General features: G+C 41.3%; 1 protein-coding gene across 1 annotated transcript in view; it reads left to right on the forward strand.

The window, feature by feature from the left end:
• The first annotated feature begins 3,346 nt into the window (after window positions 1–3,346).
• Window positions 3,347–22,823, forward strand: part of ZNF407 (zinc finger protein 407) — a 406,301-nt gene continuing 386,824 nt past the window's right edge. Inside the window, exons 1-2 of the mRNA XM_056854466.1 lie at window positions 3,347–8,093; window positions 19,950–20,064. Coding sequence (XP_056710444.1) covers window positions 3,347–8,093; window positions 19,950–20,064 — 4,862 coding nt within the window. The remainder of the gene's footprint in view (window positions 8,094–19,949; window positions 20,065–22,823) is intronic.

Consider the following 22,823-nt stretch of genomic DNA (forward strand, 5'->3'; position numbering starts at 1 on the left):
TTTGTTCTGTTGTATTTTTTTCTCTGTATTGTTAGCTACTTTGGGTCTCCATTGGGGAGAAAAGCAGAATACAAATATACTAAAAAAATAAATAAAGCGGACCACAAAAAAGGCTGGTGGTAACATTGGCCCATCAGAGGAGACTCCAAACCGCAATAGGAGACTACTACCTTCATAAAACCACTGTTGTGGTACTCTTTTGCCTGCTCTGGAGAATACTAAATTGAGCCTTCCAGGAGATGAATCCTGTACCTAGGAGAAGACCTTCTTGCACTTAATGATGGTGCTTGGCTAAATGGGCAAACTGCATGCCTCATGATCACTAGGAAGTCTTATCCACCAAGGACTCTATCCTTAGTGTACCATCTCAAATTAATCCCTACAGATGCTAATGTAAGGACCATTATGTTTTTCTTTACTTCTTCGTTCTGCCTTCCGGGGAACTTGTGTGTTTCTATTAGTGCTGGAGACAGATCTGAATAATTGCTGGTTTTGAACATATAAAAGGGAGAGCAGTCACTGTTCCTTCACCCCTCTGCTCCTTGCTGCAACCTGATATCTTTTTGTATCAGGCATGATCTAACCTAATTAAGTCTGCAAAACACCTCCTCCATTTCCATTTTAAGACTAATTCAAACAGTAGCCTAGGGTTTTTTTCATTATCCATCGCACCCTTCCCCCCCAACCCGGTTTCTTGTTAACATCGTATTTGAAGAACGGTTCTGGTGTACTCAAAAGCTTGCTTGTTACTTTGCAACTTTTTAAGTTGGTTCCAAAAGAGAGATTAAACTCCTGTATACAATCAGTTGATCATTTATTACAGTCATAGACCAGAAGAATTAAACATACGTACTCCTGTATACAGTATTTGAACACAGTGATTTGGTTCACATGTAATGGCATAGTTTGGATGTAGATGTAGCTTCAAGGTTGTGCTCTTTTCTCCTCCCTTGCTTTCGCCTTGTTTGCTGCAGTTACTTCTTTATGTTTCTGATTCAAGACAAGCAATAGTTTGCTGTTTATACAAACTAGAAAAAAAAAGTTTGCCCTTGTCCTCTAGCATGGCGCAGTGGTTAAGAGTGGTGGTTTGGAGCAGTGGACTCTGATCTGGAGAACCGGGTTGGATTCCCCACTCCTCCACATGAGTGGGAGATGCTAATCTGGGGAACTGGATTTGTTTCTCCACTCCTACACACAAAGCCAGCTGGGTGAGCTCGGGCTACTCACAGCTCTCTTAGAGCTCTCTCAGCCTCACCTACCTCACAGGGTGTCTGTTGTGGAGAGGGGAAGGTGATTGTAAGCTGGTTTGATTCTTCCTTAAGTGGTAGAGAAAGTCGGCATATAAAAACCAACTCTCCTCCTCCTCCTCCTCCTGCTCCTCTAAAGCAGGATTTGACCCCCGGCATGTTTCAGACTCCTGGGATCTGTCATATATGGATTCTATGTACATCCTTCTTCTCAGCTCTTGGGTGATGGAGCTGGCTGACTGTTGTGACCAAAGTGCTTGAGTGGCATGTTAAACAAACTGGGATCCACCACAAGAGAATCCTGGAGTGAAGGTTTTGTAAACAGGTGCTTTTATTCCATGCTCTGCTTTAGAACAATTGCATTCATTGCCCCTTACCAACCGCTTTCTGGGGGAAATATGGCCAAGATGCTCTTTGGTGGTGCTTAGTGGACTCCTGCTGCAGGTTCATATCACCCTCCCACCCGCTATCTCTTTCTCCCACTACTCTGCCTAATGCACCTGCTCTTTAGGGTATTCTCTCAAGCCATCTGATGTGCCTCTTCCTCATCCTCCCTCATGTCCTCTGAGCTGCTGTCAAACACCTCCGCCTATTATGCCCTTCCATGCCCCATATATTTTTTTAAATCTGGTCCCCATAGATTTTGTATCTGTTTCTTTAAGGGACTTAGCTCATTCTCCCCATTCATTTGGGAGCATCCTCCCCATGCCTTCTTTCAATCAGATTCTACCTATAGCTAGCTTTCCCCTGGGCTTTGGGGGAAACGAGGGACGTTACCCTCCCATTCTTGGGAACGGTGAAGGGCTACTTGAATTCTTGTACCCAGTGTCTACCATCAGGGATGACTATGAGGGTAAACCTCTCGTCTGGAGTTTTCCTTGACTTAAGAGTGTCAAGGTAATCACACCTCTGCCTGCAGAAGCCCTGTGGTTGTGCCCGGAGGTGCTAGTTACTGCTGTCTTAACCATGGTTAGGTTATGACATTACCACTGCCAGCTGAGGCTCTGTGGGCGCTTCCTTACACAGTATCTCATGTCTTGGGTGGGATTCATTCTATGGAATGGATTAGGTGATGCTGTTCTGATGTTCCTGTCAATGTCACCTATTGTTTGCATGCATGATTAAGTCATGTGTTGGTGTCTGCTGTGACTTTGTAACTGGGGGGAGTGACCGTTGTTGCTTTGTTTCCACTTTTTTCTGTTGCTATCATTCTACTTTTGATGTTGGTGATGGGACAGGATAAAATAATAACTAGTTCCTCCAGCGTAAAGAGCTGCCAGTTTAACTGGACCGCATGATTGCCTGCTTAATCCTCTTTCATAATTTTGAGCCTTATTGTCTATGGCCACTTCTTCTAAAGGTGTTTCAAACTGAAGACAGTTAGTTACTGAATTCTGAAACTTCTAATTCAAGAAAGGGTAATTTTCTCCCCCCTTTGCTGGTTGCCCTTTTAACTGAATGCCGTGCTATCTTAGAGTACTGTGTCAGGGCTGTCAAAAACAAAGGTCAAACTTTTAGGCTTGAATTTCCAGAATGGGCACATTATTTACGCCATGACTGTGAAACGACTTGCGTTGGATTTGTTCCATTTAAAATCTACAGTCCTATTAAATCCAGCAAGCGTTAGAACCAGGCAACAGCTACATGCTCCGGAGTAATGGACCTCAGGTTTGCAGACTCCCTTTCAGACACACAGAGAGAATAATCTGTTTCTCACATTGACGAGCGTCCTTTGCTACTGTGAAAGACCACTTGCACATTCCAAAGGGTTTTATTCTCCACAATAGCTGTGCCAGTTTTCTCCAAAGAATTACATCACCTTCTTTCTTTAGATGTTCAAATATAGTACTCCTTTAAATAATACTGCTTTGGCCACTGTGTTTGAAAATGTTTATCAAAACTGTTAGGAGAGAATGCCACAATAGCCTTTCTACAGTAAATTAATCTAATGTGGCTCATAATTTTGGAAAATAAAATGCTCCTTTTTTGTGTACATATACATGAATGTAATGATTTCTCTCCCCCCCCCTCTCTCCCTCTCTCTCTAGATGAGCTGAACTGTTTTATTGGAACTGTGTTCCGTATTATCTGCATTAAGCATGGATGATGAAAAAAATCAGAAGAATGATGAAGGTGAAAAGAATGTACCAAGCGAATCAGTACAAGAAGCAACTAAAAACGTTTTGACTGAAATTGTTCACAGTGATCCTTTCTCTAACTGCAAAACAAATGGATTTTCAACTGAAGGACAGGAGAACCCTGAGAAAAAAGCTGAAGAGAATGGCACATCCAAACGGCCATTATTTGAACCTGCAGATCAAGACCTTCTTGAAACAAATATACTGGAAAACGAACCTGTCTCAAAACGGTTAAAGCTGACTGTTGCTGAGCACACCAAAGAGAACGAGAGCAACCCACTAAGTGCCCCAGCGAATGACGATTCTGTTGATGGGAGTAGTGGTACTGTAGATGAAACTGTAGAAGGGTCAGAAAGACATCCCTGTCGTGATGGGTTTGTTCCGAAAGCTTCTTGTGTGCCTGAAGGTGATACTGCACAGGAAACACATGTAGAAATCAACCATTCCCGAGAGGATGAAACAATTCATCCTGTGTCCGAATCTTCTTTCCAAGACAATGAAACAAGTGTCACCTGTACAACTGGTAGTATTGTAGATGTTTCTAAGTGCAAAACCCATGAAAAGGTTTTCCCCACTTATACTGATTTAGATAAGCCTGTTCAAGAAACCCATCTGAAGCAACCTAACGAGCATGTCAACCCGCAGAGGGCTTATAAATCAGAACACACTCCATCTTTAGAAATGCATGTCAAGCAAGCTCATGGGCAACTTAAATTATATTTCTGTGATCTCTGTGGTTTTCAATCTTTTGAGGAGGATCTCTTGCGAGGTCATTTTCTTGGCAAAACCCACCTCCGAAGACAAAATCTTGCTGCCCGGGGAGGATTTGTAAAGATATTGACGAAAAAATCTTTTCATAAAAAACAGCAGAACCCACTTCAAGGAAAGATTGCAAAGGTAAAATCTACAGTTAATAAGCCTAAAATAAGGGATACGTATTCAAATCAATTAAGAATTCCAAATAACAAGGAAAAGAACTTGGAAACAAGTTGCCAACTGTTTGTTGAAATGACACCGTCTAAAAATATTTCCAAAGGCAGTATTAACAATGAGGAAGTGTTTTTCTGCAGTGCAGATGGAAATCATGATGTACAGGCTGAACAGAAAATTTCAGGATCCTCAAACTGCAATCCAGTTGTATTGGAGTCTGTTAAGGGTAGCCAAGAGACAACTGGCAATTTAAGCACCACGGGGATGTTTGATAGATTACAACAAATAAGAAATACTTTATCACGAAGAATAACTTTCAAACAAAGTGGTTCTTTCAGACTAAACCAGCAGATTAAAAGACGATATCATTTGCTAGGCATTGGCAAAAGAAGCAAGCCTGATTCTAGCTCGAAGCACAACACTGGGGAAGAGTGCAGTCAAGATGATTTGTCACAGATCTCCTTAAAAGGGTTAGAATTGGAAGGTGATGTTAACCCTTTATATAAAACAGCCTCAGACAAACAAGAGATTAATACTGATGGAGCAGATGCATGCCCTCTTGCTACAGAACTTGACAATTCTCCAAAGAAAACTCCTGATGTCCAGAAACCTGTGCGTCCTTGTAATCTTTGTGGATGTAGTTTGCAGAACCCCAAAGGTTGGGCATTACTTGTTGATCAAGATCATGGAGAAGAACTGAAATTTCGTTGTCAAACATGTGGCTATTCTTACACCTGTAGAGAGGACTTTGAAGAGTACTGTCAAAAGAACAGCCAGCATATGGGTGGTTTCAAGATGAATTGTTGTCATTGTTCATTTCTTGCCCCAAATTACATTAGCCTTGGGAAACACATGCGTGACGAGCATGGCGTGTCCCATTATTGTGTTACCTGCCACCTGTATTTTCTAACTGAAGATGAAATGGCAGCTCATAACGCAACTGAGCAGCATGTTGCTTTATTATCTCAAGAAAATATTTTTCAGCCACCTAACAGTGAAGTGACTGTGCAAACATCATCCTGCACAGTGATGGAATCAGGTAGTATTCCAACGGTAGATTGTGATGAAGTGAAAATGCAGCAAGAAATCCCCAGGTCCTCTGTTGTACATCCTGGTAATGAGTTCAAGGAATCTATCCTGAGCAGAACCCAGTTTCAGTGTAAAAAATGTTTTTATAAAACTAGATCACCTTCTGTTCTTACAAGACACATAAAACTTCGACATGCTCAGGAATATCATTTCCTTTGTAAAGCATGCAATCTGTATTCATTAAGCAAGGAGGGAATGGAAAAACACATCAAGAGAAGTAAACACCTTGAAAATGCCAGAAAAAATAATATTGGTTTACGTTTTGAGGAATGTATTGAAAGGGTCTGTGTAGGTGCGAGCGATGGTAAAAAACTAACAGAATCTTCAGTTTATGGGAATTTAAAGACTGGATCTGAAAATGAAAGTATGCATGTTCCGTTCTGTACTCTGGAGAATGTATCAGTAAATAAGGAGTTCCCGTCAGGTGAAACCATTAAAGACAGTGAGTTGTTTTTGGATAGTGCACCGAAGAGAGGGAGACCCAAGGGCACTATTTCTCGGACATGCCCTCACTGTGGTTTATTGGCTTCCAGTGTCACAAACTTGACTGTCCACATTCGGCGAAAGCACAGTCACCAATACAGCTATTTGTGTAAAGTATGCAATTATTATACTGTAACTAAAGGTGACATGGAACGCCATTGTGCTACTAAGAAGCATAAGGGCCGTTTGGAAGCGAATGGAAAACAAAATGTAGAGATCATTGTATGCCCAGAAGGAGGCAGTGTTGAAGTGTGTAGCAAGAAGGTAACTAGTCCTGTGAATGTTTTGAATGAACCTGTTGACCATCGCAATCAGTCTTCACATTTGGACATTTCTGTTTTGGAAAGCCAGGAAGACATTCAGGGCAGTGCCATTCAAATGCAGGCTGAAAATGTACTTCATGAACTGGATAGAAATCAAGGCTCTGCAGAAATAAAGCAACAAAGAATTGCAGAACTAGGTAGTACTAGCCAAGATGGAGACTTGTTGACTCAAACAAGAGCTGAAAATACAAATGATAATCAATGTGATTATTGTAATTTTGTTGCACATTCTTTTTCTTCTCTGGAAGTTCATGTAAAACGCAAGCACACTAAAGAATTTGAATACTACTGCATGGCTTGTGACTACTATGCAGTTACTCGCCGAGAGATGATTAGGCACGCAGCAACAGAGAAGCATAAAATCAAAAGACAATCTTATACTTGCACTTCTGGAGAGGAGACAGATGCAACTGATATTGCCAAAGAAAATGCTGTAACATCTCAAGAAGAACATCAACCCCTGGAAGATTTTCAGATTGTATTGGGTGAAACAAAATACAAAAACAATATTGAAGAAGAAAACGTTGGAGAGCAGGAGGCTCTGAGAGTGGAGAAGTTGCCTAATTCTGCTTCAGAAGATAGTGCTGCTTCAAAGAGTCTTAAAGAAGACCATGTATTTGATGCTCTAAATGTTGAGCTTGAAGGTGGAGCTGACCAAGACAGAAAAAATGTAGATGCGGAGGGTCTCCAAAAAACTGTTCAAAAAGGTGTCGTAGTTAAGCTCGATGAAACGATTGCACTTAAACAAGCCATTGGTTGTGTTCTGCAGGAAAATGTAGACAGACAAGCAACAGTGAATTCAAATTTTGCTTTTACAACAGAATCTGGAAATGACAACACATCTTTGAATTTCACGAACAATAGGAACAAGTTGGACGAAGACACGGAAAAAGAGTTTGGAAGCTCTGAGGTTCCTGCTGAGGAAGTGAAGGCAGAAGAAACCCATTTGACTGTACTTTCAGAAACAGGCAACAAAGCAGAAGAGCAAAGTATGGATGAAAGTACTGAAAAAACTATGCAAAATATGCATAGCTTACAAGGACAAAAAAGCTTTCGTGAGGGTTCTCCCGTATTGGAAGAAGATGCACTGATAGATGCACAACATGAAGCAGAAGTGTCTATTCACACAGTTTGGGGTGCCGATGGTTCAGCAGTTCAAGGTATACAAGAGAGTAGCAATGAGGCTATGAACAACTTTGCCAATGCTTACCGTACAGTGAAGGAGGGCACAGCAGTACAAAACACTGGTCAGTTTGATTCTTCTATAGTAAAACTAAAAAGCCACGAAGAAGGTTGTGAGCCAGTGGATCATTTTGCGGAAGGACAGAATCTGAGCGGGCTGAAAGTATGTGGTTTAACCATGAAAGCAGAGGTCTCACAAAGTGGTGGAAATAAGAAGAAAGCTGAAGGGAATCCCCACAAGGAATCTACTCGTATTCGCTGTGACGACTGTGGTTTTTTAGCAGACGGTTTGAGTGGACTCAATGTTCACATAACCATGAAGCATCCTTCAAAAGAGAAACATTTCCACTGTTTACTGTGTGGGAAATCATTTTATACAGAAAGCAACCTTCACCAGCACCTGGCTAGTGCTGGCCACATGAGAAATGAAGAAGCCAGCGTTGAGGAGCTGCCAGAGGGAGGCACTACCTTCAAATGTGTTAAATGCACAGAGCCGTTTGACTCCGAACAAAATCTTTTCCTCCATATTAAAGAACAACATGAAGAACTGCTCCGGGAGGTCAATAAATACATTGTCGAAGACACGGAACAAATCAACCGTGAGCGAGAAGAAAATAAAGGCAATATTTGCAAATATTGTGGGAAGATGTGCCGAAGCAGTCATTCCATGGCCTTCCTAGCTCATATTCGCACACATACAGGTATGTGTCAAGACCTTGCTTGTCTTTTGCTTGTGTTTCCCCACCATTATTGGTTTTATGTTGGCTGCCTGACAATTCCACACCTGTGCTTTCAGAAGTGCTCTTTAATCGAATGGAGCAACTAGAGCCAAAAGCATAATACTGAAGTGGATTCTAGGAATGTTCTTAACTGTGATTTCCTCGTCACTATTAATGTACATTTTTACAGATGATATCCTCCAGAACCACATACAATTCATTAATTGGAATATAGCGCATAATAACGTGAATCTTTTTTTTAATGTGGGGAATATTTACCTATCTTTGTTTTGCTTCCCTGATGGTAGGGGGCTTGTTACCTTTTTTTTCCCTTCCATTTTAAAGCATCTGGGTTCCCTCCACTTCATTCTCTTTTTCTTTCCCCTCCCCAAAAGATTAGTATTAGAAGACTACTTCCCTTTTAAGAATATTGCTTCTGATGTGCTATGGGAAGTGAAGTGTGCAAGCAGACCCAGCTATCGAATGAGCAAAGTCAGCAACTAGCGAGGCTCACATATCGGAGCACCCAAAATGTCAGATATGTGCAGTATGCTGCAGCTTTGCATGTGGGAGCCCGGTCTTGTTGTTGGAAATATTTTGCAAGTATGGGCCTGTGCATTTGGAACATTTGGCAGCTAGGCCAATTCCTTTATGTGCTGCCTTCCTCTCCTAAGTCCTTTTGTCATGGGCCTTCTGGAACCCAGCCGGTCACAGCAGTGGGTGGATGGAAGAGGAACTGAATCAGACTTTGGGGAGGGTATGCAACTAAAAAGGTGGAAGCAAGGAAAGAAGCAGAAAGGGAGCATAGGGAGACTTCTTTAGATTGCCAGTTTGGGGTGTCTCTTTCACTAAGGGACTTCAGGTATACTTAGGGTTGCCAGGTCCCTCTTCATCACCAGCAGGAGGTTTATGGGGCGGAGCCTGAGGAGGGCGTGGTTTGGGGAGGAGAGGGACTTCAATGCCATAGAGTCCAATTGCCAAAGTGGCCATTTTCTCCAGGTGAACTCCATATCCACCAGAGCTTGGCACACCACTGGTTCATACCCAGGTTTTCAGGGGCCAAGCAAAATACGAGGAATGCAAACAGAAGGCAACTGCCTTCCTGGAGACTTTTCTCCACCTCTTTCCTTTCCTGCCTTCAATATTTCTTAGTTTCCTCTTCAGTTATCCTAACCCTACATGAAAGATGAAGTGGCTACTGCAGACAAGCCACTCTCCATTTGTGCTCTAATTGGTTGGGTGCCAGGAACATGCAAATACCTGGCCTTCATATCCTTACTGCCTACCATCCTTTCCAACTTAGGTTTCCGTAAACCAACTCTTAAGTCCTTTGAACAGCACTTTTACAAAGGAGTCTCCTGAACGAGATATTTAGTTATTTCCCCCCTTTGCTTCATAACTGTGTCCTCTGTGTTTAGCAGAGCCTAATGCTGGCCTCTTGCTTGGGCCCCAAAAAACCTGAAGCTGCCCCTATGAGAATGTGCCCAGATTAGTTCGAGCATTGCCTTCTGTTTCCTAACAGATCAATGGTGTGACATCTCTCATTTAGCAGCACTATTGTCACAGGTGTCAATGCTGTTGGTGAAGGGAGTGGAAAGAGATGGAAGAGGGGTAAGAATGAGAGGGAAAGGTGATGGGGTGGGGATTGAATACATCTGCAGACAGAACGGTTAATTAAAGGGGCGGGGCGCTATGCATACTTAAAAAACTGTTGTAACTACAGAGGGGTAACAGGTGGATCCCTTTGTGAGCTGCATTCTCTCCCCCCCCCCATTTTCTTCTTTTCCCTTCCTGCAGGCCTTCTCTACCTGCTAGTTCCCCTTATACTTAAATGTGACATTTGTTTAAAAATGTTTCCCAAGCCTGTATATTAACCCCCCCAAAAAAACCCCTCACTTATAAGTACCGTACAGGGTGGGGTGGTAGCAGCTGGAACCCCATAAAGTTAACGCCCCTCCCATTATAACTTATAACCACAAAACTTGTGGAGCTCCTGAAAAGAAGTTAGTTTGGAGATAGAATACTATTTTTTTTTAATCAGGTGCATAAAATTCCGTCAGTGGCCTTGGTATGGGACACATCTTCTCCCACCATGAAATCATCGGTGTTGCATTAGTCACTGCCGCTAGCCCCAAAGCTTTGTTGGCCTTGCAATATGGCATTTGGGGAGGGGAGTTTTGGAGAGGAGAATCAGTGGGGAGGAGGGGGTGCTTAAGCCATCTCTGCAAATATCCTGACAGGCATCTACAAGGAATAAGGAAGAAACATCCCCACAGGCATCTACAAGGAATCTACAAGGAATAAGAGAGCCTTCGTGGTGTAGTGGTTAAGAGTGGTGGTTAGGAGTGGTGGACTTGAATCTAGAGAACTGGGTTTCGTTCCCTGCTCCTCCACATGAGCCGTGGATGCTAATCTGGTGAACCAGGTTGGTTTCCCCACTCCTACACATAAGGCCAGCTGGATGAACTTGGGCTAGTCGCAGCTCTCTCAGCCTTGCCTACCTCACTGTTGTGGGGAAGGTAAGGTTGTGGGGAGGGGCAGGGAAGGTGATTCTAAGCCGCTTTGATTCTCCCTTAAAGTGGTAGAGAAAGTCGGCATATAAAAACCAACTCTTCTTCTCCTTATTCGGTGTAAGAAAAATTAAGCAAAACTCTCCTACCTGCTGATTCTCCTGTACAAATATTCCCTTCCCAACACACATATATGTGATCTTTAAAAAAGGAACCTACGTTTGCTTGGTGATTGTGGGGGGAGGGGTTCCACCAACAGGCTTTCTCATTGCTTAGACTTGAAGCCTGTGTACTGAACAGTTGGTAGTCTGGTAAAATATCCCCCTTTTGCCATCCCTAGCCTGTTGCCTTCAACGTTTTCCCCCTTTTGGGAATGAGAGTCTGATTTGCTCATTTAACAATTGAATGGTGGGTATTTGTCATTGCATTTTTTTTGTGAAGAGTACTAACCCTGGGAAACAAGAGTGTATGATCATCACGGAAATGGGGACTGGCCATCATCAAGAAGGCCGTGGTGGCAATAATGTGGTACCTGAGATAGTGGGGCCTGGTGATTTAAACTCCATGCGGTGCCACACTTTCTGTTCCCTTTTTATGTTTTATATTAAGTGGAAAAAATTTAAAACAACACTTTTGTCGAAAATGCATAAGCTGCAGTTCTAAATTTATGTAAAAATTCACTGCTATGTTTCTATAAACCTGCCATACATTCTTTATTTTAAATAGACAGCTTTTCTAAATCACTGAGCTCTGCTTAGACAAGTGGTGTCTCTCTGGTTGAATTTATGAGTGGATTTGAATAATAAATTCACATTTCAATGAACATATTTTCATTAAAACTGTAAGGTTTATTTTACTGTACTTTTAAATAATGGCTTATTATAGAAGCTGTGGTTTAAATTCACACAGTAGTTGAAACTTAGTGCACAGTTTTACTAGAAAGAGAATGAATAGGTAAGAAATGCAAAACATTATAAAAGAATATTAATGTTCTTGGTGTAATCCTAAAACAGGGATTTTTTTGTTTTGTTTGTTTCTTTAGAAGAAGCTAAGGCAGAATCTAGGCGATGTTTTTCAAATCCAGCCAGGGAGACCTGGTGTTACCTTTAAAGCATCACCAGGTGCCTCATTTGCACTATGGTATTTTTGCTTAACCCCACCTGGAGGCATTTCAGCCGTCTTTTTTAAGCCTGCCAATAGTATATTTGTGTGTAACGGTTCAGGAAATGTTTTAATTTTGAATCTGCTGATGAGTCTTTAGGCGGTATGGTCATGTTCACATGGTCTGAGCGGCTTTTATAAGCCCTTAATATGCCCTCTTAAGGCAGATAAAATGGAATAAAACTACAGGGAAGATGCTAATGGAGCTCTCTTTAGAATTCTTTATGCAACTGTCTGGTCAAGACATGTTGCTTATAATTGATGTGTCCATTACTTGAATTCTCTTGTAATTATAGTCAATAAGTCTTGTAAATGTGTTAAAGCTCACTAAAAGCATACAAATTCAAGAACAGAGTAAGGCTAATAATTTAAAATAATCAATGTAGGCATTTCAGCACTTAATTTCCCTTGTGTGTTGATAGCTGATCATTCTTAATCCATTAAGATTTATTTAGTCGTTTACAATGCAAAATAGGTTTGCTCTGGTCACTCGTGCCATTTGAAAATGTCCACCAGGTTAAGTGCAGAATGTAGTCCATTAGTCTTCCTTGACTATATGTATTAATTGCATTTAAAATCAAGTTAATGTGGATGTGAAAGTGAGGTAACTATCAATATATGACAAAGCAACCCTACTTACATAAGTTACATCATTGATTGTAACATTTAGTAAAAGTTAGCACACTTTTTTAACAACTTGTGTATGCCTTATCACCCTGTGTATTTTGTTTTATTGTGCTTTGCATTAGATGTGAACGTACAGAAAAACAGGTTTGGGGGTTGACAACGCATATCTACCATTTCATTTTGCAAGTCATTTTTTGGAAAGAGTTGCAGAAGAGTGTTTAATCTATTCTCTTTCTTGGTGCACCTTAAAATGAATTGCTTTTCTGATAACTTTGCTTATGCACATAAAATAGTAATGCTGGTATTTTTATTAATAGTTAACTGGAAGAGGTTTTTACTCTTCCAATTCTTGTTTTTTTCCCTCTCTTCATACTTTTTGATTTACTGAATGTTTTATGTAATGTTTCTTCCCATCTTCTGTCCAATAAAAGCAGCTCTGTATGAAATAAATGGGTTTTGGTCATCAAGATTGGGAGGCAGAGGAATAACACCACAAAGTATTCTCTTGTGGAGAAAAATGGCAGGAGCAAATGACGGTCACATCTGCATTAGTATAATATCAGATTTCCATACAATATTTATATGCTCTTGAATTCTTTTGATTCCTTTGCATGTTCTTGCATCTTAAAAGTGTTACTTTCTCCCACACGAGCCCCCTTCCTCCAGTCACTAGTGATTCCAAATTGTAGAAAATAAAGGTTTCCTAAAAGCCTTACACTAATTTCCAAGCTTCTCACGTAGCAAAGGGGAGGTTATGCATGATATGGGATAACAAGCAAGTCCTTCACCCACTGACAAGTGAAAATGAGGAACTGTAAAGAAAAGCAAAAAGAAATATTAGAGATGGAGGCCTTTTCAACTTCCCATTCAAGCAGGTCTTGTATATCTAATTAAGAACCAGACATCTGTAAATATAGTCACCTACCTGTACGTCTTCCTTGTTTATGATTTCTTTAGAAGTCACAAGCTTAAGCCTCCTCTAACTTAAAGATTTACTTCTCAGATGTCCATTTTCCTAACCTACAGTTCTTGTGTGTTGGGGAGGGGCCATGGCTCAGTGGCAGAACATCTGTTTTGCATGACGAAGATCCCAGGTTCAATTCCTGGCATCTCCAGTAAAAATGATCAAGTAGGAGTTGATGTAGGTCCATCTTCACCACCAGTGGGAGATTTTGGGGGCGGAACCTAAGGAGGGTGGGGTTTGGAGAGGGGAGGGACTTCAATACCATAGAGTCCAATTGCCAAAGCAGCCACTTTCTCCCGGTGAACTGATCTCTATTGGCTGGAGATCAATTGTAATAGCAGATCTCCAGTTAGTACCTTGAGGTTGGCAACCCTAAGTTGATGGGAAATACTTCTACATGAGTCGTTGAAGAGCTACTGTGTCAGTCAGAGTAGATAATATTGACCTTGATAGACCAATGATCTGTAACACAACGTTATGTATTTTTTCTTTGAAATGCAATGTCATTCTGAAACATCAATTTTACCATGATGATTGGAATGTATTGAGGAGAACATTGCAGGGAAATAAGGTGGAAACAGTAGGTTGTTTCACCAGCTTTTCTGCTGGTGAAAAAGGAAAGAAGGAATCCTTTTGGATCACCAAAAAGGGCTGTGCTGGGGGTCATGGGGCTTGCATGGACAAAAGCTGTTTGGGATGGAGGATGCAGTAAGGAAGGGACTTGGATGAGAGAGATCGAACAGGTTGACAGGATCCAACCCACTGATTTAAGAACCAGGAATGTGAAGCAGTGAGTGGCTTTGAGATTTACAGTGCATTCCTGAAGGGTGGGATAATAGGCGTGACCACTTCCTGGCATCCGTGCCACTTGCGCTGTGCAAACTGGCATGGACACTGATGTTGGGGCATTTACACTGGTCTCTCTGGACCGCAGCGGCAGTGCGGGGCTCGGACGCCGGTGGGACCACCGTGGGGACTTGCGCCTAGGGAATGCCGAGGAGGCTTCTCAGCTGCGCCGTCCCGGTCGCCGGGGTTCACCTCCTCCTTCAGTAATGCATTGTATGTGTTTTGAAGAACCACCATAGATCTAGTGGAGACTTTTTAATGCTAAATCTGGGACCAAAATTTGGGACTTGGGACCCCAATCTACATTTTGTCTTCTGTGCACTCAAGCTATCATAGACTAGCCATTAATTTAGCAGTCATACATTCATTCAGTTTCTTTCCCCCTTTATTTAGGGTCCCTTCTTGTGTTATGTAGTAGCATGGAAGCAACTTCCACATGTCAGGATCTCCCATGAGTGTGGAAATGTCAGTACATAGGAAATGCAGTGGTGGGTCAGTCATATGGCTCTTTGCTACCAGCTGCCACCTGGGCAGGAAGAAGGCGTGCTATTGTGTGGAAAGGTTCCATGTAGCTGGTCACATCTTTGGGTATATATTAGAGCAACATGGGATCTTGTTATGACATTACAATTCCTATTTTGCTAAAATGAAGTGAAAATAGGTTAACGATTCCAACCTCCAGGTGGGGCCTGGAGATCTGGAATTACAGCTGATCACCAGAGAACAGTTTCCCTGGAGAAAATGGCTTCTTTGAAGTGTGAACTCTAAGGCATTATACCTTGCCCTCCCTAGGCTCCGCCCCCACATTTCCAGGGATGTCCCACGCCAGAGCTGGCAACCTTAAAAGGGGTCCCTAGTTGCCATGCTTCTCTTTTACTTTCTGGCCTGCCTAATCTAGCACTTGTTGCTTCCTATGAGGTTTTGTGTGTGTGTGAAATGCCATTAAGAGGGGAATGTTCCAGCACCATTACTTAGAATCTATTCAGCATCAGTTATTTGTTTTGTGCTGTACAGAACAAGTCCTGACCTGGATGGCCCAGGCTAGCCTGATCTCATCAGACCTCAGAAGCTAAGCAGGGTTGGCCCTGGTTAATACTTGGATGGGGGACCACCAAGGAATACCGGCGTTGTTATGCAGAGGAAGCCAATGGCAAACTACTTCTACTAGTCTCTTGCCATGAAAACCCTACTGGGTTGCCATAAGTTGGCTGCGACTTGACGACACTTTACACACACATACAGAACAAAGGAGTAATGTGGTCCTTTATGTTAGATAAAAGTGTAAAACGGAGAAAAGATAAGACTTGAAAATCAATAATGAAGAAGAATGGGATGGCAGAGTTGAGTTGAGCACTGAGAGTGTCATAGATTGGGGGAGACTTTCTGGAAAAGATGGTTTTTATGAGGATGGCAATGAGCAGTTGTGGATCTGAGAGAAAAAGGGGGTACAGAATGCATCACGGAAGAAGCCATGAAGAAGAAGGGAAGGAATGGACTGACAGTAGATGTAGAGTATAGCAGAGGTGCTTTCGGCGCAGAGACAGGTTTGTGCCAGTTCCCCACTGCTGCAGCAGCCATTGACGTCACTTCCACATGCCTGGTCAACTCCATCAGTGTCACCAGAACTTTTTGAAGTTTTTTTTTTTAAATAATGGCAAATGAATGTGTTTAAAACATTTCTGGGCTGCCTTTCCAAATAGAGTCCCCAAGTTGGCAAACAACAAAACATTACAATATTTTAGCATTAAAACGTTTAAACACATTAAAACAGCATTTAAAATAGGTATATATAAAGTATTTAAACGATGCAATAAAAACATAAACGCATATAACACAACCAGGGAGGAGGGCCTATAATAGTTACTGAGGTTATGCCGAACGAAACAAAAAGGCTTCACCTTCTGGTGGAAATCAGTGAAGGAGAGAGACAGACGAATCTCCCTAAGGAGAGAGAAAGTTTTTCTGCCAAGACCGAGAAGCTCCTTTCTCAGTTTGTCACCTGTCTAGCCTCAGCTGGTGGGACCATCTGAAGCAGGGTATCCTTACTGGAGTGGACCGGTAGCTTCATATGGGAAAAGGTATGCTGGTTCCCAGCAATATAGGGTTTTAAAGTTTAATAACCCCACCTTGAATTGAGCCCGAAAAACAAATTGGGAGCCAGCATTGATGGAACAAGACTAGAGTTAAATGACCCCTATGACCCACTCCATTCAACATTCTGGCTGCAGCATTCTGTACCAACTATAACTTCAGGATCGTCTTCAAGGGCATCCCCTTCCATACAGCCCATTGTATGGGAGGCATGTACAAGGACATTCACTACAGTGGCAAGATCCCCTCCCCTGGAAGAGCTTCAGCTGACTCACCATCTGAAGCTAGTGAAAGGCACTCCTGGTTACAATGCTGTTACCTGTTTATTCAACAAGGGCCTAGTTCAAGCAGCACCTCCAAGCTATGGACCTGCTTAAGTGGAGTGCATCCCATCCAGAACAGGAGATATCCCAGTACCTGGGTCAAATCTTTCCCTCCACCAGTAGAACCTCCATTTTGTCAGGATTAAGCTTCAGTCCTATCCCAAAACTGCCTCCAGGCACTTATTCGTGGTTTCCACAGATTCCCTGGTATCTGCTGGAAGCATGTTACATCTCCTGATGTCTTCTCCTGGTGGCATTATGTAGATGTTGAAAAGCTTGGGGGTGGGGGTTTGCAGAGAGAACCTTTTTATGGTTCTTAAGATTCCAGCCAATATGTTAGAACAGGTCAGATCTAATTAGTAATAAAAATGTTGATATTAATGTTCCTATATTGATACCAAAATTATAGTTAATATTCTTTATGCTGTCAGTTTGCCCCCAGATCTCTGAGTGCATCAAGCATCCTATCTGAATGCACCCAGTAATACTGGTTGCAAAGCAGTCATTTGCAGAGGAACAGGAAATAAACAGAGCCCATGGGTCACCAATGATAACAGAAAAGGAATACATTTATTATGTAATCAGTTGAAGGAAGAAACCAAAAGGATAGGGGGTTGAATCTGCCATATTTTAGCTTTTATGAAATAAAATGGAAATATAAATATGTCTAGAGTGCTTTACCATAACTGGACATAGCCTTGGCATTATATATGGCATAATTAGTATTTAAACTCATGAGTTAGAACATCAGTTTCGATACTTTGAATTTAATGTGGAGGTAGATTGACTTTACTCAGATGTATTTTATTTTCATGGGTCTCTTTATAGAATACAGTGTTGATCTGGAATGCCACCAAATTAATAGTTAATTTGGTTTTATCCGGATAATTTAAATAAACTGGAATTTTCCAGTATGATGGATAGAATGTGATCTGTGTTGGCTGCAGTCTCAACCTGCTTTTGACATTTAAACATATAAAGCTGACTAGATATAACCATTCAGGTGCTAAATATATTTTACATCTACTTCTAACAGTAGAAATGGAAGTATTAAGAGATCTGGCTTCATTGTCATTGAACTGTGAAATATTCAACCTTGTCTGCCCGAGCTTACTACTGTTGACTTTTTTATTTCTGTTGGAAGATTAAAATTAAATGCTTCATTTTTCGTCAGCTTTTGGGAATTAAATTGAAATTTAAGACTCTAAAAAATTTTTTTTTTTACTGAGATTCTCAATTTAAACAAAGTCTTCTTAGAGGATATTCTGTATTCAAGGGCACACTGGAAAGGTTCATTGATCAAGTATGATGTACTGTAACATTTTTCTTACCCGAACTCTTTTATGTATATTTATTAAAGATCCCATATTTCATATTATGCTTAACTATATTGGAGAAAGTTCTTCACAAAACATATCCCAAACATAATATGAAGTATCTGCAAGCATATTGTACTTACTCTTAACTGCAGGCCTGGGATTTATGGATACAGAGATCTGCTAGTCCTATAAAAGTTGGAAAGGGTCATAGCGTACTTTAAAAGGATGTGTCATCATTTAGATTTTCAGTACTGACACCTGCCAGATTTAATGATTTCGTTTTTGTGATAATATAATTGCCTTAATCAGATTGGAAAGTCGTCTTTGGTGACAATGTGCAATTTCACTTTTCCTTGGCCTGATTATGTTGCAGGAGAACAGGTCATTGCTGTTCATCTTGTGAGGGATGATTGTTGGGGGTGTGGGGAGAGAATCTATAACTCTTTGGACTCTTCTAGGCAGTTAAAGTTTGTTCTTGAAATAAATAATAGCCAAAATGTCAATACTTCTAGTTTTCAGAATAATCATAAATTCCTGACCATAAAACAGTCATAAAGGTGTAATATTTTATTCACTGTATATTCATACACTGCATGTCATAGCAATAGAAAGGCCATGAATCATTCTTTCTGTATGACCAAAAGCGAGAGGGAGAGAAATCTGAAATATCAGTGCTAAGATTTAAAACTATCCATTATCAAATAGAGGAACACAGTGAAAACAGGTAATCTGTCTAACTACATTTACTTTAAATAAAAAGAAAACATTTTTAGGTGTAATCCTGGCATTTATGAACAAGCAGTACACATATTTCTGTGGGATCTGTGCATGAGCTCTTTCTTTCAGCTGTGGGCCCATTTCAGTGCTGCATTTCACTTGATTTCCTCTCTTGGCTCCTGGTACATTAAAAGATCTCTAGTTCTTGGAGGAAGGGGCTAAAGCGTCCCTCCTTCCATTGGGGCTATTTATTGGAGATGGGATGGGTTCCCATATGCCCAGTTATGGCGGGCAATTGCCTGACAATTAACCGGGCTGCCCACTGCCCCTCAGCTGGTCGGTGGGCAGAAGCAGGCCAGCTGGGGGTGATCCACATGTGCAGCCTAATGACATCACTTCCGGGTTTACCCTAGAAGTGTTGGCACCTTGATGGGCTGCTCTAGCACCCCCAAAAAAACCTCTATCGTTTTATTAGAGTTTTGGGAGGGTTTTGTTAGCGTCTCCCAGCGATGCCGACGCTTCCGGGATAAACCCAGAAGAGACGTTATCATGCTGGGCAAATGCGGGTCACTAACCCCAACCCTGCCCTCACGGAGCTCCTGCCAGTGTCGGGGTGGGGGGACCTGGCAACTCTAGATGAGACCATGTTAATACTTTTTTAAAGTAGGCTGCTTGGAAGACCTTATGATCAAAAAAGCAGGATATACATTGAATAAATAATAAAACTAAGTAAAATGGCCACACCTAAAGAAATTGTATTTTTGAGGGAAGGATACCTGCAAAATTCGGAAATCTATTATGTTCCATGAAAACCATCTGGATGTAATCCAGTCTCTACTGGATTGTATCCTAAATCTAAGCCATTTAGGAGAAAAGTAACGGAGCAAGTTTTCTGACCTCATTTTAAAGTTCTTCAACTATCTTATCTTTTAATTATCAAAACTGTTTCCATAATAAGTGAGTGCTCATTAATGAAACCTCATTCTTGCTTAACTTTTGTGTTTGAACTCCAGAAAAGTATCTTTAATGAGAAATATGTGGCAAATACCCTAGCAGTATCCCTGGAGTTATAAATGTATGCAACAGACATCTTTCTTTTTTGGGGGCTACGTGAGATTCTGAAACAGGTTAAATATTGGATAGTGGTTCACACACACACGCACACACATACTTTTTTTTTTTTTTATAAAAGGCTATTTTCCTCACAAAATGTGATTTCTTTAACCAAGGGTAATATAATATTCTCATTCAACTCCTATCTTATGCTAAATTTTACTTAGGATCAAAGCCATTCAAGTGCAAGATTTGCCACTTTGCAACAGCTCAGCTAGGAGATGCCAGAAACCATGTCAAGAGGCACCTTGGGATGAGGGAATACAAGTGTCATGTCTGTGGGTGAGTAAATTGAAACAGTTCCTCCCCTGGTTAACCAGAAAGAAGTGTAGGCTATGCGTTGTCTCAGCGTTCAAAATGGGGATGTGAGCAAGTGGGGCTAAAATTATGCATGCATATCCTCCTTCCCATTGTTATGGTAAATTCCTTAAATACAGTTATGACATTCTTTTCCTACTTCTAATCCAGCACTGCAGATGAGCAATTTTATGGGCTACAAGGTCAATTTGAACCTGTAATCTGTAAATTGACTAAATTATAGGATGTTCATTCACATTGCCAGGGAGAACTGTAAATTCCTTTTTTAAAGGCTTAAAAAATAATATAGACTTTAATTTGGTGTGCGTTTTGTGTATATGTGCACATACGTGTATTTGTGCTATATCTTGTTATAATTCTAGCTCAGTGAACAGGCTTTGTTAGGATTTCTGTGCTTCAAGAAGCAACAGAAGGAAACTTTCAAAGGATTTTAAATATTGCTACTTGCAATGTGTCTCATAAAATTTGGAGGCATTTTGCACATGTGCTGGTGTTTGATTCTGGGGAAAAAACTCTTTGTTTTCCTTTCATTTATAATGGTTATTTCATCTGAAGGACCATTCGTAATGTTTAATTGTCCTTCAAATGTGTTGCGTTTAATAGGGGAGCATTGAGACTCTTTTAATGCAAAACTAATTAATTTGGCAGAAACGTTTAAAAGGTTTTAAACCGCCACAGCATGTATGGTACATCATAGGACATTCAGAGGTGGGTTTTAATATTCTATGTCTATTAAAAGTGTGTTTTTCTGTTATTATGTGAAAAGCAAGAGCAAATATATGCATCATATAAAACACTTTCCTCAAAAAACAGGTTCAATGGAAGTGGAGACCGTGTAATGGGACAGGTTCAGTTTGGTAATATAGAGCACATGCGAATGCTTGATAGCTAGTGATATTTTTCAGCAGGAAATTCTTCTCATCAGTACTAGCAATTAAAACCCTGCAGAAGAAAGTGAATGCAGAATTCCAAAGAAATTCTTTTACTGTTTTGTGCATCTTCCACACATAATGTTATCAAATTGGTAAGGGTGGTTTTATTCCCTCATGCAGGGAAGTGGAAAGTTGAGGGCCAAGTAATTTTATAACACGAGGGAAATGATTATGAACTTTGGCCTGCATACGTTAATTGAGGAGGGCTGTCCTATGCCTTGCTACTTTGGCTGTATGCAACGTAATTGCATGCTGTGCTTAAGTAGCAATCAGTTAAAAATATTTTAATCATTCTGTGACAAGACTTTTTATCTTTACAAATAGTCCCCCCCCCCGCGTATTGAACAAATAGCGAGAAATTTAGAAAAAAAACCTTTGTAAACAGAAGGTGGACTTGGCTCTAAGGTTGCCCGCTTTGGGTTGAGAAATACCTGGAGATTTTTAGGGTGGTGCCAGTGAAGGGTGGGGTTTGGGGAGGGACTTCAATGTCATAGTGTCCAATTGCCAAAGCCCCTCCCTGCGCGCAGGAGGCCCTGCAGGGTCAGCTGGCAAGCGGGAGGACCGGCCTGGGTGAGGTGGGGGGGTGGGGGGGAGGTGTGGGGTGAAGAAACCGCCGCCGCGCAAAAGGCGCAATCGCGCAAATCGCACAAAAGGTGTGATCGTGCAAAAGGTGCGATTTGGCGCGATCGCGCAAAAGGCGCGATCAGGTGGGGTGGGGAAGAAACTGCCGCTGCCGCGCAGAAGGCGCAATCGGGTGGGGGGGGAGAAGGCGGGACAGCCCGCCCATCAGCTGGCCGGCGGGAGCGCGCTGGGAGAGGGCCCGGCAGGCGAATTACCGTATTGACCCGAGTATAAGCCGAGGTGAGTTTTTTAAGCCAAAAATCATGGCTAAAAAACTTGGCTTATACTCGAGTATATACGGTGTTTGTAACCATCATTCATTAACAGTGGCTGGCTTGGCAAAAATAAATAAATTACAACATCCTAACAAACTAGAAGGGAGTTAAGAAAAAGAAAAGAAGAACATGGCTCGATCCCTTTGAACAGTCAACCGAAATAATGAATATGTCAGCCTGTGTGTGTGTCTCTTTCTCTCTGTGTGTATGTTGGGTGGGGGGAGAATAACAGTCTCTGCTGTATTTCTACCATGGTAACCAAAACGATAGGTGAGTGTGTAGATTAAAAAATGAAGTGGCAACATAAAATTACTGGGATTGGCTATTGGATTAGTGGCAGTATAGAGCATTGGTACATTAACACCACTGACAATGTCAATTCATTATCATTGATGGCTAAATAATCTTAGAAATGCTCAATGGACCTATTAGTTCCTGAACATAAGCAGCTCATGCTGCATTTCTTCATTAGCTTTAATTGCTATAAATTTACCTTTTTAAAAAATCATGTTTTAAAAGGTGAAGTGATCTTTCAGGAACATTAACTTTGGTAATTTTGTCACAAACAGAAGGTCCTGTACTTTGTTTTCTTTTCAGCAGTAGTTAAGATTCTGTCCTGTGACTTTTAGATTCCAAACAACAAGCTTTCTATTAGCTGGAAGGTTAAATTGTTTTTCAAATTGCCACACAACCTGTTTGGCCATTTTTTTTAAGGTGAAATGTCAGCTCAAGGCTGTGGATAATTATGGATGCAAGGTATCACTTGATTACGGAGAACTACAATTTCGTTATGAATCAGAAAATCGGGTGGGGGGGACAAGGGGAAACCTTTGTAAAGTAAGGCCAATCTGAGTGCTAAAAATGAACGGAAGATTTTATGTACAGTATCTTACAC

This window comes from Euleptes europaea, chromosome 8 (assembly GCF_029931775.1).
Source record: "Euleptes europaea isolate rEulEur1 chromosome 8, rEulEur1.hap1, whole genome shotgun sequence".
Taxonomy (NCBI): domain Eukaryota; kingdom Metazoa; phylum Chordata; class Lepidosauria; order Squamata; family Sphaerodactylidae; genus Euleptes; species Euleptes europaea.